General features: G+C 50.8%; 2 protein-coding genes across 3 annotated transcripts; both read left to right on the top strand.

Moving 5' to 3' along the window:
- The first annotated feature begins 1,988 nt into the window (after window positions 1-1,988).
- On the top strand, window positions 1,989-4,938 carry CLPSL2 (colipase like 2). Of its 2 annotated transcripts, XM_023212466.1 has the most exons (4): window positions 2,004-2,087; window positions 2,839-2,961; window positions 3,228-3,306; window positions 4,743-4,855. In XM_023212466.1, exons 1-4 carry the CDS (start codon window positions 2,004-2,006, stop codon window positions 4,853-4,855), a joined length of 399 nt encoding a protein of 132 aa, XP_023068234.1. The 2 variants fall into 2 exon arrangements, with proteins under 2 accessions (XP_023068235.1, XP_023068234.1); XM_023212467.2 differs by lacking the exon at window positions 3,228-3,306 and having other exon boundaries at window positions 1,989-2,087; window positions 4,743-4,938.
- Window positions 4,939-6,526: 1,588 nt separating this feature from the next.
- On the top strand, window positions 6,527-13,674 carry CLPSL1 (colipase like 1). Its single transcript, XM_023212468.1, has 3 exons — window positions 6,527-6,859; window positions 12,662-12,784; window positions 13,531-13,674. The coding sequence occupies exons 1-3, from the start codon at window positions 6,761-6,763 to the stop codon at window positions 13,672-13,674; spliced, it is 366 nt and encodes a 121-aa protein (XP_023068236.1). The 5' UTR covers window positions 6,527-6,760.

Raw genomic sequence — 13,674 nt, 5'->3', positions numbered from 1 at the left:
TAAAAAAAAAAAAAAAAAAAAAAAAAGAAGAAGGTTGGGATCATGTGACTAGTTCCAGCAGGTGGTTTGTGAATGGAGAAGGCAGGTCTTCCATGGAGACCTTGGACGCTAGTGTTTTTTGTTTGTTTGTTTTTTTGTTTTTGAGACAGGGTCTCACTCTGTTGCCCATGCTGGAGTGCAGTGGAGCGATCATAACTCACCGCAGCCTCAGCCTCCCGAGTAGCCAGGACTACATGCATGTGCCACCATGTCTGGCTAATTTCTTAATTTTTTTTGTAATGATGAGGCCTCACTATATTGTCCAGGGCTGGCCTTGAACTCCTGAGCTCAAGAGACTCCGTCGGGCATGGTGGCTCCCACCTGTAATCCCAGCACTTTGCGGAGGTTGCAGTGAGCCAAGATTGTGCCATTGCACTCCAGCCTGGGCAACAGTGTGAGACTCTGTCTCAAAAAAAAAAAAAGAGAGAGAGATCCTATCACCTTGGCCTCCCAAAGTGCTGTGAATACAGGTGTGAGCCACCATGCCCAGCCAGAGGCAAGTCTTATAGATGGTGTGGCTACAGGATGGAAGAAGGGTCTCTTGCCCCAAATCAGACTTTGCATAAAGCATTATTGTGCCAAGCCATGAAATTCCAGGAGTTCTGTTGTGACAGCCAGTGTTAATTACTCTGTGACAGCTAGTGTTAATACAGGGAGGGCTCATGGAAATAAAGGATACAGGGCCCTCTGAGTGCGGTGGGGGCTGTTATTCTTGGCTGTTATTCCCCACCGAGACAGGATTTCTCAGTCCATTTCTTAAGCAAAACTTCAAAAGTAGAAGCAGGCTGGGAGTGGTGGCTCACGCCTGTAATCCCACCAGTTTGGGAGGCCTAGGCAAGAGGATCTCTTGAGCCCATGAGTTCAAGACCAGCCTGGACAACATAAGGAGAACCTGTCTCTATAACAAATATTAACAATACAAAATTAAAAAAAAAAAAAAAAAGAAATTAAAAAAAGCAGAAGCAGGCAGGCGGGGTGAGGTGGAAGCTTCATCCATAGGGAAGTCCTGAGGAAGACCTGCCTCCCCCAGTTTCAGGATTGCGCTGTGCAGCTCTCCCTTAATCCTCTTCCCCATTCTGAGTTTTCTTCTCTTCCCACCCCTCCATTTTGCCCCCACATCTTGACTTTCACACAATTCACAGACGAATCCTTAGACAATTAATAAAATGATTAGGACTGCACGAGATTTAAGACTTAGAGACCATCTTGTCCCACCTCCTGGTTCTTACAGAAGAGGAGAATGGGGCCTGCAGCAGGTGTGAGCAGCCCAGAGGGTGGGGCTGGATTATCCTGAAGTTAAGGGGAGAATCTGGGGCTGCAAGGGCAGACAGAAAATAAGCAGCAGGAAGGAAGCTCTTTTTATTTCAGCATATATGTTTTGTGCCATTTATAAAAATAAAATTTTTGAGGCCAGGTGCAGTGGCTCACACCTGTAATCACAGCACTTTGGGAGGCTGAAGCAGGACGATTACTTGAGGCTAGGAGTTCGAGACCAGCCTGGGCGACATGGGGAGACCCCCCCCCCCATCTCCACAGAAATTTTAAAAATTAGCCGGGTGTGGTGGCGCACACCTGTAGTTCCAGCTACTCGCGAGGCTGAGGCAGGAGGATCACTTGAACTTGGGAGGCAGAGATGGCAGTGAGCCGAGATGGCGCCACTGCACTTAAGCCTGGGCGACACTGTGAGACTCCGTCTGTAAAATAAATAAATACAATAAAAACATAGTTTTATCTTACAGTTTCAAGCTTCTACTTGGAAGTAACACGTATGGAGGCCCCTACAGTCTAGAAGCCCAGCCGTGAGAGCCTGAGCGCCGTTCTTCCCTCCTTCCCTTCCGCAGGCGTCCGCGCCCTCCACGCCCCTCCTCCGCGGGGGCGGCCTGGGGCGCCGGGTCACGTGGCCGGGGAAGAGGGTTTATCCCGCTGCCCCTCCGAGCCCCGCCGCCGCTCTGCCGCCCGGACCCATGGCCGCAGCCCTGGCGCTCGTGGCGGGGATCCTGGCGGGGGCGGTGCTGCCCCCCTGGAGCGCGCTTCCGCAATATAAAAAGGTAAGGCAGGGAACGCCCCCAGCCCGCCGCGACCGCAGGGGAGCGTGGCCCCGCCGCAGGGGCAGTGGAGGCCGAAGGCGCCGGGCAGCCTGAAAGGGAGAGGTGGGTCCGGAACCACACCTAGGCGGGCAGCTTGAGGCATCCTCAGACGGACTTCAAAAGCCGCTTCACTTTCCCCTGGCGGCCTCGAGGGGAGAGAAATTGGCCTATGACCAGCACCCTCGCTCCCCCCACCTCCCCTGTCCGTGCCTCTTCCGATGGCCTCAGCCCTGGGCTCACTTGCCTCCCCAAAGTGCTCACAGCCAAACCCTCCCTGCCTGCTCTGGTTTCTCCCCCTCTTCCTCCGCCTGGCCTCACTGTCTAGTGATTCTTCCAGGCACGAGGGCTCTCCCCTCTTCTCTTTCTCTCCCTCTTTTTGGAGCCCGCAGTCCCCTCATTCTCACCCCCCAACCCCGCCCCGCAAAATGGGACACACCCTATGGGACTCATGGAGGTGAGGGGGGTCCACGAAAGGAGAGGCCGAAGGAAAAGTGCTAATCCCCTAATCCCCCTCTCCTCCTCTCCTCTGCTCCCCTGGGTCCTGCTGAGGGGCCCGGGTGGGGCTGGGGGGACCAGTTCCTCCAGGGGGCGACAACCTCGTAACCTCTCCTGGACCCCTGGGCTCTTTGGCAACGGTGGGAACCCTCTCCTACCCTCCCACACAACTCAGGGATTGTCCCCAGCCTGGCAGACATCCTGCCTGTCCCCACAGAAAATCACCGACAGGTGCTTCCACCACTCTGAGTGCTACAGTGGCTGCTGCCTCATGGACTTGGAATCCGGTGGAGCCTTCTGTGCCCCCAGGGCCAGAATAACCATGATCTGCTTGCCCCAGGTGAGGCCCCAGGATGGGGCAACTTCTGGCAAGTAGAGAAGTGGACAGAGGAGGTTAAAAACAAAAAACAAAAAAACACCTGGCCCCACCTGGTTTTTCACCTGTCTAGAGTGCCCTTCCTTTTCTCCACTTGGCAAACTCCTACTCATGGTACAAAACAACTCCAGCCACTTCCTCTGAGAAGCCTTCCCTCCTTGGAGCTCCTGTACCCTGGGGTCAGACATGTATCTCCCTAATTGGCCATGTATTTTCTCTACCTCTCCCAGTGGTTAGAACTCTTCAAGGGCAGGGATTGCATCATATTCATCTATGAAGCACCTACCCCCAGTTTAGTGTCTGCATATAGTAGGTGCTCAATAAATGCTTATCTTTGTTTGTTTGTTTGTTTTGAGATGGAGTCTCGCTCTGTCACCCAGGCTGGAATGCAATGGCATGATCTCAGCTCACTGCAACCTCTGCCTCCTGGGTTCAAGCGATTCTTGTGCCTCAGCCTCCTGAGTAGCTGGGATTACAGGGATGCACCACTATGCCTGGCTAATTTTCCTGTTTTTGGTAGAGATGGGGTTTTGCCATGTTGGCCAAGCCAGTCTCGAACTCCTGACCTCAGGTGATCCACCTGCCTGGGCCTCCCAAGGTGCTGGGAATATAGGCATGAGCCACCGTGCCCAGCCAATAAATGCTTGTTCAATAAATGAATATCTCTTCTCTCACATCACTGAGGCAGGGTAAGTAGGAAATGACCTTCCCCTTACTAGTCCCCATCTCCCTGCCACAGTGACATGATTTCTTGAGAGGAGCGTGGCGCTGTAGTGGCAGGACCACAGCTTTGGAGTTGGACCTGAGTTTAAATCCTGACTTTTCCACACCCAATCTTTGTGACTTCAAGCAGGTCATCATGGCTCTCTGAGCCTTAGTTTCCTCATCTACAAGGAGAGGCTAAGGTACCTACCCCACCAGGCTGTTGGGAAGATTATGTAGTCCTGGGAAGGACAGTGTGCAGACCAGCATGGTTGTCATTCATTTCTAGGAATGCAGGGAGAAGAATGCTCAGTACACCCTGTTCCTGCTCACCTGGCCCTGGGCCCAAACCTTTCTAGGATGGGTGGGCTCAGCCTCTATGTCCCTGTGTGGGGAGTTGACAATGCCCTAAGGAAGCAGCAGGGCCCCTACCATGGCCTGACCCTACAGCTGAAGTGGCTAGAGGGGTTTTTTTTTTTTTTTTTTGAGACAGAGTTTCACTCTTGTTGCCCAGGCTGGAGTGCAATGGCGTGATCTTGGCCCACTGCAACCTCCATCTCCTGGGTTCAAGCAATTTCTCTACCTCAGCCTCTGGAGTAGCTGGGATTACAGGCATGCGCCACCATGCCCAGCTAATTTTTGTATTATTAGTACATGACTATGTTGGCCAGGCTGGTCTCAAACTCCTGACCTCAAGTGATCCACCCGTCTTGGCCTCCCAAAGCACTGGGATTACAGGGGTGAGCCGCCACGCCCGGCCTAAAGGGTCTTTTTATTATCACCACTTGATCTGCTCTATCTCATTTAGTCCTCACAACAACCCTATGAGATGGGTTACTATTACTGTCCCCATTTGACAGATGAGGAAACTGAGCTGGAGAAGTTCATTGACTTGCTGGAGGTCATGCAGTTACAAGCTGTAGAGACAGCCTAGGTCTGTCTTACTCCAGCCCTGGTACTCTTGGTTCTGGTCCCTAAGAAGTTTAAGTCCCCATCCTTCCTGCATCCTGGTGACTCCCAATTCTCATACCCACTCCCTGCAGACCAAGGGAGCTACCAACATCATCTGCCCTTGCCGGGGGGGCTTGACATGCATATCCAAGGACTTGATGTGTGCCCGCCGGTGCCATATGATTTAGAGGAAGATGCAGACTGATTATTGCTCCCTTGGGGCCAGAGGCCCTGGGTGCCACCAACTTGCACCAAATCCAGCTCCTGAGACATTAAAGTCACTTCCTGGCCTGGCCTCTGTCTGTACTTTCTGGGCGAGGGGACCTGGTGGGGATTGTACCAGTCTAGGGGGCAGGCAAAAGGGGAGACTGGAGGCATGAATGAGCTTCTTATGGGATTTGGCTCTGTCCGGAGCTCAGGGTAGAGCTCCAGGCAGGGAATGGCGCAGGGCGGGTGTGGTGGAGCAGAGGCTGGGTCTGGGAAAGGGCGGATTCTCTGGTTGGAGGGCTGGAGGGCTGTGTGGGAGAGATGGGATTGAGGAATATGCCTGTAGAGTGTACGTTGGGGTGCCTATCGAGGGGTGTGTGGTAGGTAGAGACTAGGTGGAGGTATCTGAATGTTTTGCGGGGTGGATTGGGGGGCACAAAAGGGTAGAGGTCATTTGAGAGTTGGTGAGAATGTGCAAAGTATAAATGCAAAAATGCCTGTGGTGGGAAAGGGACCTGGTGCATCGATGCCTCCGCTCTCAGGTATTGTCGGTTCCACTGCATGGGCAAAGAAACTGAGGCTCAGAGAAGCGACATGACTTGCCCTAGGTCATATAATTGTGGTAGCAGTGAGGCCTGTTTCTGCTGCAAGTATCTTAAAAACCAACCCAAATTGGTCTAGGTGAGGAGGAGATTTCCTGGTGATCAGAAATGGAAGTCCAGAGGTCGGGCAGCCCTCAGGTAGGGCCAGAGCCAGCAGCTCTCAGGCTGAATTCCTTCCCAGGAAGGGACTCTAGTGCCAGCAAGTCTACACATTCACCCTACGCACAGGCGGCGTGGCAGGATGGCAGAATGGGGCATTCCCTTGCTGTGTCCCCTCTGGAGACCTCTCTGTGCATGAACCTTTTGCCTGAACACAGAGGTTGTAGGGAGCCCTCCTTGGCCCCTCTGAGGAAGGCCCCTGTCATAGGCTAAGTTGCCTATGACATTCCAGGTGTCACCTAATAACAGGTAGGATTTATTGAGCACTTCCTGTGTTCCAGACACTGTGCAAAGTGCTTTCTTTTTCATATAATTTAAAAATTTTAAGATAGCACCCTGGCTGGAGTGCAGTGGCTCAATCGCAGCATACTGCAGCCTCAACCCCCTGGGCTCAAGAGATCCTCCCACGTCAGCCTCCCAAGTAACTGGGACTACAGGTGTGTGCCACCATGCCCGGCCAATCAATTTCTTTCTTTCTTTTCTTTTCTTTTTCTCCCTTCCTTCCTTCCTTCCTTCCTTCCTTCCTTCCTTCCTTCCTTCCTTCCTTCCTTTCTTTCTTTCTGAGACAGGGCCTCAGTATATTCCCCTGGCTGGTCTCAAACTCCTGGGTTCAAGTGATCCTCCTGCCTCAGCCTCCCAAAGTGCTGGGATTACAAGCATGAGCCACTGCGCCTGGCCCAAAGTGCTTTCTTAACTGTACTGACTCATCTTTTTGTCACAACAGGGCTATAGTAGGTGTTATAATTATCCCTATTTTACAAACAGGGTATTGAGGCTCCTAGAGTAAGGGTTGGAACTGAGACTTGAACCCAGACAATCCTGCCCCAGCGGCCAGGCTCTTAACCACAAATCCACCACGTATATCAATATTGTGCCTTTCAGAGAAAGAAAACGTCTCTCTTCCACAATTCTCAGCAAACATCCTAAGATCAGTTCTGATTGGATTGGCTTGGTCTGCCTGAACTAATCATTGTGGTGGAATTTGCTGATTGGCCTAGCCTGAGTTTTGTGCAGGATGGGAAAATTCTGACACGGTTGGGGGCTGGTTTTACCTGGTGTTCCCACAGCTGGGAGCACACCCACATGGTTGGTGTGCAGGATATTTCGCTGGACCTTAGAAAAGCCACCGCCACCTGTGGGCCATGATGCTACCCCAATGGCTACTGCTGCTGTTCCTTCTATTCTCCTTTCCCTTCCTCCTCACCAGGGGCTCACTTTCTCCGACAAAATACAACCTTTTGGTAAGAAAGCTGGAGAGTGCAGTCACCTCCTCCTCCACTGTCCTAAGGCCTGTACTATTTGGGGAAGTGAGTGGGCATGGAGGCTGGTGTGGGAGAAGGCCAGAAGCGGGGGCAGCAGGGAGTGTTGGGTGGAGGATGTCTCGGAGGAAAGAGAAAACACCCTGGTCCTGGGAGCTGTGCCAGGGCAGTGCCAGGTGCTGCTGCCACAGAGGTGAATGTGAGAGAGCCCCCCTGCCCACGCACACATGTGGTGAGGGAGACAGGTATTCACTCATGCAACACATTTTTATTGAGTACCTGCTATATGTAAATTATTTTTCTACATTTAGTGATAGGTCTGTGAGCAAGAAAGATAAAAATTCTTGCCCTTGTGGAGCAGTCACTGTAGTGTATGAGGCAAAGAAGTAAAACCTTACAATACATGCTATTAATAATGGCATCTATCTCAGGTGATAAGCAAGGAAAGTGAAAATAAGAAACGGGCTAGGGAAGCGGTGGTGTGAGAAGGGTTTGCAGGGTTTTTTGTTTGTTTGTTTTTTGAGACGGAGTCTTGCTTTGTCACCCAGACTGGAGTGCAGTGGGGCAATCCCAGCTCACTACAACCTCTGCCTCCTGAGTTCAAGTGATTCCCCTGCCTCAGCCTCCCAAGTAGCTGGGATTGCAGGCACCCACCACCACGCCCAGCTATTTTTTTTTTTTTTTGTATTTTTAGTAGAGACAGGGTTTCACCGTATTGGTCACGCTAGTCTTGAACTCCTGACCTCAAGCAATCCACCTGCCTTGGCCTCCCAAAGTGCTGGGATTACAGGCATGAGCCACAGCGCCCGGCCAGTGTTTGCAGTTTTAAATGGGGTGCTCAGGGAAGAGCTTACTAAGAATGTGAAAGTTTAGCAAAGGCCTACAGGGAGGGAGGTCCTTCCTAACAGGCAAAGCAGGCAGGTCTCTGGGAGAAGAGCGTTCCAGATGGAGGGAGCAGCCAGGACAAAGGTCTGGGGGTGGAAATGTGCTGACATATTCAAGGAATAGCAAAGAGGAGTGAGAGAGAGTGGAAATCATGGGAGATGAGATCAGAGAGATAAATGGAACAGAGTTACAATATTCTCATTTATTCAACAGTTATTCATTCAGCACCTGCAATGTGTAAGGACTTTAGTCCAAGGGGCTAAGAAGTACAGCGGTGAATATGAGGGCAGAAGATCCGTGTCCTAGAGCTGAGGTGCTAGCAGAGGGAGATAAATTATTTTTTAAACGTATAAATAAGATGATCTCAGGGAGTCATAAGTGTTGTGAACAAAGGACAACCAGGTGATGGGGACTGCTCTGCTGGTGTCCAGGAAGTCTTCAGCCCGAGGCAGGAGCGGGAGACAGCCGGGCAAAGAGTGCAGGACAGGGTGTTCTGGGCAGAGGGCCAGCAAGCACAGATGCCCTGGGGTCAGGCCAGGTGTGGATTCAGAGCCCCAGTGATGGCTTTGAATCCAGAGAATGACATTGTGGAAATTACCTTTTAAAAAAGACTCCTCTAGCTGTTCTGGGAAGAACTGACTTGAGGAGGTTGGGGAGGTGGAAGCGAGAATGGGGATGGTGAGGGGGCACCTGGGGGAGGTCACTGGCAAGGGGGGAAGCAGGGAGGCCGGGAGGCGGCTATAGCCAATCCTCCATTCCTGCTTTATTTTCTTTATAGCACGTAATCATACATAATAGGATTATACATATATAATATAAATATTACTTGCTTTATATATATAACATATATGGTAAAAATTACACCTTATTAGGTGCCCAAATCTTGAGTTTACACTGAAATCAATGGATTTGAATCTATGCAGACCCCCTTATCACTGCCATCAGAACAAGATATAGGACATTTTCAGCACCCCAAAAGGCACACTCTTTCTCCCCTAGTCAATAGAACCAAAGGCAACTGTCTCCTGACTTCCATTATTATTATTATTATTATTATTATTATTATTATTATTATTATTATTATTTTTGAGACGGAGTCTCGCTCTGTTGCCCAGGCTGGAGTGCAATGGCGCAATCTCGGCTCACTGCAAGCTCTGCCTCCCAGGTTCACACCATCCTTCTGCCTCAGCCTCCTGAGTAGCTGGGACTATAGCTGCCCACCACCATACCCGGCTAATTCTTTGTATTTTTAGTAGAGACAGGGTTTCTCCGTGTTAGCTAGGATAGTCTCGATCTCCTGACCTCGTGATCCGCCCGCCTCGGCCTCCCAAAGTGCTGAGATTACAGGCATGATTCCACCGTGCCCAGCGACTTCCATTATTATAGACTGATTTTGAACTTTGTATGATAAAATCACACAGTATGTACTTAAAAAAAAAAAAAAAAATCTGAGCCAGGCACATTGGCTCAGGCCTGTAATTCTAGTACTTTGGAAGGCCGAGGCAGGTGGATCACCTGAGGTCAAGAGTTCGAGACCAGCCTGACCAACATAGTGAAACCCCATCGCTACCAAAAATACAAAATTAGCTTGGCATGGTGGCACATGCCAGTAATCCCAGCTACTTGGGAGGCTGAGGCAGGAGAATTGCTTGAACTCAGGAGTCGGAGGTTGCAGCAAGCCAAGATTGTGCCATTGCACTCCAGCCTGGGCAGTAGAGTGAGACTTTGTCTCAAAAAAAAAAAAAAAAAAGGGGGGGGGGGTGTGTGCAGGGTGCAGTGACTCATGCCTGTAATTCCAGCACTTAGGCCGAGGTGGGCGGCTCACAAGGTCGGGAGATCGAGACCATCCTGGCTAACACAGTGAAACCCCGTCTCTAATAAAAATACAAAAAAAATTATCTGGGCATGGTGGTGGGCACCTGTAATCCCAGCTACTCGGGAGGCTGAGGCAGGAGAATGGCATGAACCCAGGAGGCACAGCTTGCAGTGAGCTGAGATTGCGCCACAGCACTCCAGCCTGGGCGATAGTGCGAGACTCTATCTCCAAAAAAAAAAAAAAAAAAAAAAAATTGACTTATTTTGCTCAACGTTTTGCCTGTGATACCCTATCATTTCACTTATGTATCTCTTCCCTGTCTTCCCTCTCTAGAGCTGTACTTGTCCAATAGTGCAGTTACTAGTGTGAACCCAAAATATCTGAGACAGGTCTCAGTCAATTTAGAAAGTTTATTTTGCCAAGGTTAGGGACACACCTGTGATACAGCCACAGGTGGCCGGGGTGCACCTTGCTTTTGTTTTGTTTTGTTTTGGGGTATAGCTTGCTTTTATACACATTAGGGAGACACAGTACCTCAATCAGTACATGTAAGGTTTACATTTGTTCAGTATGGAAGGGCGGGACAACTTGAAGTGGGGGGCGTGACTTCCATTCCAGGTCATAGGTAGATTTAAACATATTCTGATTGGCAATTGGTTGAAAGAGCTATTATCAGCACAAGGGAATGTCTGGGTTAAGATAAGGGCTTGTGGAGACCAAGGTTTTATCATGCAGATGAAGCCTCCAGGAATAGGCTTCCTAGAAAATAGATTGTACATGTTTCTGATCAGACTTAAGGTCTTTGTTAATGGTAATGCTGAATGGGGTATTAATGAGGCATGTCCAGCCCCCACTTCCTGTCATGGCCTGAACCAGTCTTTCAGGTTGAATTTTAGAGTGCTCTGGCCGAGGAGGGAGTCCATTGAGATGGCTGTGGATTGGTGGTGGGAGGCTTCAAATTTTATTTTTGGTTTACACTAGCCACATATAGTTACTTAGATTTAAATTTATGAAAATTCAACAAAATTTAAAATTCAGGCCAGGTGTGGTGGTTCATGGCTATAATCCCAACATTTTGGGAGGCCAAGGTGGGAGGATTGTTTGAGCCCAGGGGTTCAAGATCAATCTGGGCAACAAAGCGAGACTCCTGTCTCTTGCTGGTGGAAGGTATCTGAGTTATTGGCAATGAATCTGTATGCATTTGCAGCAACCTCAATTCTTGCCGCCTCAGAAGAAAGAATTTGACTGAGGGGCATAAAGCAGACAAAGAGACTGAGGCAGGTTTCAGAGCATGAGTGGAAGTTTATTAAAATCTTCACAGCAGGAAAGAATGGAAAGTTACACTTGGAAGAGTCCCAAGTGCGCAACTTGAAGGACAAATGCAGTGTTTAACCTTGGCCCTAGCCCTTGCCCACCTCCAGCGTCGCATGCCTCTCTCCCCTGATTCTTCCCTTAGGGTGAGCTGACCACATGTGCAGTGTCCTCCTTACCCTTGGGAAGTGAGCACACGCAGTGTGTTTAGGAAGTTGTACGCATGCCTGTCTGAGATTTTCTTCCTTTTTCCAGTGGAGTGCGCCTGTGGAAATTCATACTCCTCCATTTTTTCTCTTAATGTGCATTCCCGGGCTCACTCGCCCAACACCTGAGATTTTACTGGAAGCCCTTTTTGCTTCTCTGTGGCCCCTGCATTCAGTGAACACTTTAATATTAACAGCTATGGACCATTAGGAGATTGTCTCTCCCTGGAGCCTAGCTGCCAAATTATCATTTTTGGAGAGGCGATGTGATAACTGTTGAACCATCACCTGACATTCCTGGTGGGAGGGGGAGAGCCCTCTCCTACCCCACTCATGCCTGTCTAACTACCTGTAACATCTCTACAAAAAATAGAAAAATTAGCTGGTCATAGTGGTGTATGCCTGTGGTCCCAGTTACATGGGAGGCTGAGGCAGGAGGATTGCTTGAACCCAGAGGTTGAGGCTACAGTGAGCCATAATTGCACCACTGCACTCCAGCCTCGGTGACAGAGTGAGACCTTGTCCAAAAAAAAAAAAAAAAAAAAAAAAAGGAAAGGAAAGAAAGAGGGCTCCTAGCACTTTGGGAGGCCGAGGCAGGTGGATCACCTGAGGTCAGGAGTTTGAGACCAGCCTGGCCCATGGTGAAACCCTGCCTCTACTAAAAATATAAAAATTAGCCGGTCATGGTGGCGCACGGCTGTAATCGCAGCTACTCGGGAGGCTGAGGAAGGAGAATTGCTTGAACCCAGGAGGTGGATGTTGCAGTGAGCCAAGATCGCGCCCCTGCACTCCAGCCTGCACGATGGGAGCGAGACTACATCTCAAAAGAAAAAAAATAAAAAAGAAGAAAAGAAAAGAAAGAAAAAAGTTTTAAATTCATCTCCTCAGTTGCACTACCATATTTCAAGTGGCTATTGGACTGAGCAGAAAAAGCACATTTTCATCACTGCAGAAAGCTCTGTTGGACAGTGCTGCTCCGGAATGTCAGCTGCAGGTGGACAGGGATTTCTGTTTTTGTTGTTCCCGGCTATATTCCCAGTGCCTGGAACAGTGCCTGGCACACAGTAGGTGCTCAGTATTTGCCTGTTGAATGACTACTGAAATTGTCAGAGATGATGGGTGGCTGTGATCAATAATGTTAATGACTGTCCTAAGCCCCAATACTGGGTGTAGGTCATTGATGTGTGTGGAGGGAGCGGGTGGGGGGTGTGTAGGTGACCATCAACCACTGGTGAACGGGTAAGTAGGAGTTTTCGGGAGAGAAGACTGCAGCAGAATGAAGTGCAAGAGAGAGACAGGAAAGTCTAGACCACCCTGGTGTGTATGAGAAGCAACCTATGTTGAGGGCACCAAGAGTAAACCTTTTAAAAACCGTTAAGTCCCCTCCAGGCACCCTCCATCTGTACAGACTTACCCTGGCCCCCACGTAGAGACCGCCCTGCCTGGCAGGAGCCAGAGATGATGGTGGGAACACAGTCTGGGGAGGGCCCCGTAGGGAGAAAGCCCCAGGCGGCGAGGGCGGAAGGCGGGCGGTGGAGCTTGGCGGGGCCGTGTCCCTCCCTGCAGGACCTCAAGGAGATTTGCATCCGGAACCAGGACTGCCAGACTGGGTGCTGCCGACGGAGTCCAGACATCTGCGAGTCGCACTGCGCGGAGAACGGGTCCGAGGGCAGCCCGTGTCAAACGCAGGTGGGTATCGGCGCCTGGGGGGAGCCAAAGGGGATTCAGGGGAAGGGGGAGCCGGGGCGGACCCAGATTCCTGGGGAGGAAAGAAGGGTAGATGGGCGGAAATGTCCCGGAGCCTGGAGTTCCCCCGTGGGACTGCACCTCCAAGCCTTCTGGGGGAGCCTGTGGACGGAACCAATATGGCAGCCCACCCTAGGATCTTGGAATCCTGGTTGGGGACGGGGAGGCGATGCTTCACTCCCTAATGTGGGTTCTCATTCTCCAGGGGTCCTCTCAGCAAATGCCGAAAGTAGTACAGTAAATGGGCACAGCTAGGTCCGGCCTCTGCCCCCGAGCCCCGTCTTCATCCAGTACAGGAGTTCTGCTGTGGCCCCGGGTGTTCCTAGTGGGGGATGGGCAGAGGCAGCCTCTGAGCTGGGTGTGTAGGGGAGGGAGTGGATTTGCCCATAGAAGGATTTAAAGACAAGACATGGAGGCCCTACAATGGTGTGTCCATGGACTTAGGACAGGCAGATGGATCAGTGACAGGCAGGGTTACAAGGGCTGGAGCCGGGAGGGCACTGAGCAATCCAGGAGCTAGCCTGGAGAAGGCAGCCAGAGGTGCCACTCTGAGCAGCTGTCAAGTTATCCTTTATCCCTGGCTCCTGGCTGTGGGCAAGCACGGAGGCCCTGGAGCTGGGGTGGGCTGGGCTTAGGGGCTCAGGGAGGAGCTGCCCGCAAGGTCGAGGTCAAAGTCCTGTCTTTCCCAGGCATTCTTTAGCCTATATAGAGAGTGTCCCTGCCTGCAGAACCTGACTTGTGTACATTGGAAGAATGAGAAATGGTCTGTCAGTGCCTATGGCCGTTGTCAGAAAATTGGAAGGCAGAAGCTGGCTAAGAAAATGTTCTTCTAG

The sequence above is a fragment of the Piliocolobus tephrosceles genome, chromosome 5, assembly GCF_002776525.5.
Source record: "Piliocolobus tephrosceles isolate RC106 chromosome 5, ASM277652v3, whole genome shotgun sequence".
NCBI lineage: Eukaryota > Metazoa > Chordata > Mammalia > Primates > Cercopithecidae > Piliocolobus > Piliocolobus tephrosceles.
Note: the sequence above shows the minus strand (reverse complement) of the source record. Positions and strands in the feature narration are given on the sequence as shown.

What these genes read in the sequence shown, in the direction of transcription:
- CLPSL2 (XM_023212466.1), top strand. Translation starts at nt 2,004, where the DNA reads ATGGCCGCAGCCCTGGCGCTCGTGGCGGGGATCCTGGCGGGGGCGGTG. An exon ending in CCATGATCTGCTTGCCCCAG is followed by an intron (nt 2,962 to 3,227) that starts GTGAGGCCCCAG and finishes TACCTCTCCCAG; the next exon opens with TGGTTAGAACTCTTCAAGGG. An exon ending in CAGTTTAGTGTCTGCATATA is followed by an intron (nt 3,307 to 4,742) that starts GTAGGTGCTCAA and finishes CACTCCCTGCAG; the next exon opens with ACCAAGGGAGCTACCAACAT.
- CLPSL1 (XM_023212468.1), top strand. Translation starts at nt 6,761, where the DNA reads ATGATGCTACCCCAATGGCTACTGCTGCTGTTCCTTCTATTCTCCTTT. An exon ending in CGACAAAATACAACCTTTTG is followed by an intron (nt 6,860 to 12,661) that starts GTAAGAAAGCTG and finishes CCCTCCCTGCAG; the next exon opens with GACCTCAAGGAGATTTGCAT. An exon ending in GCAGCCCGTGTCAAACGCAG is followed by an intron (nt 12,785 to 13,530) that starts GTGGGTATCGGC and finishes TGTCTTTCCCAG; the next exon opens with GCATTCTTTAGCCTATATAG.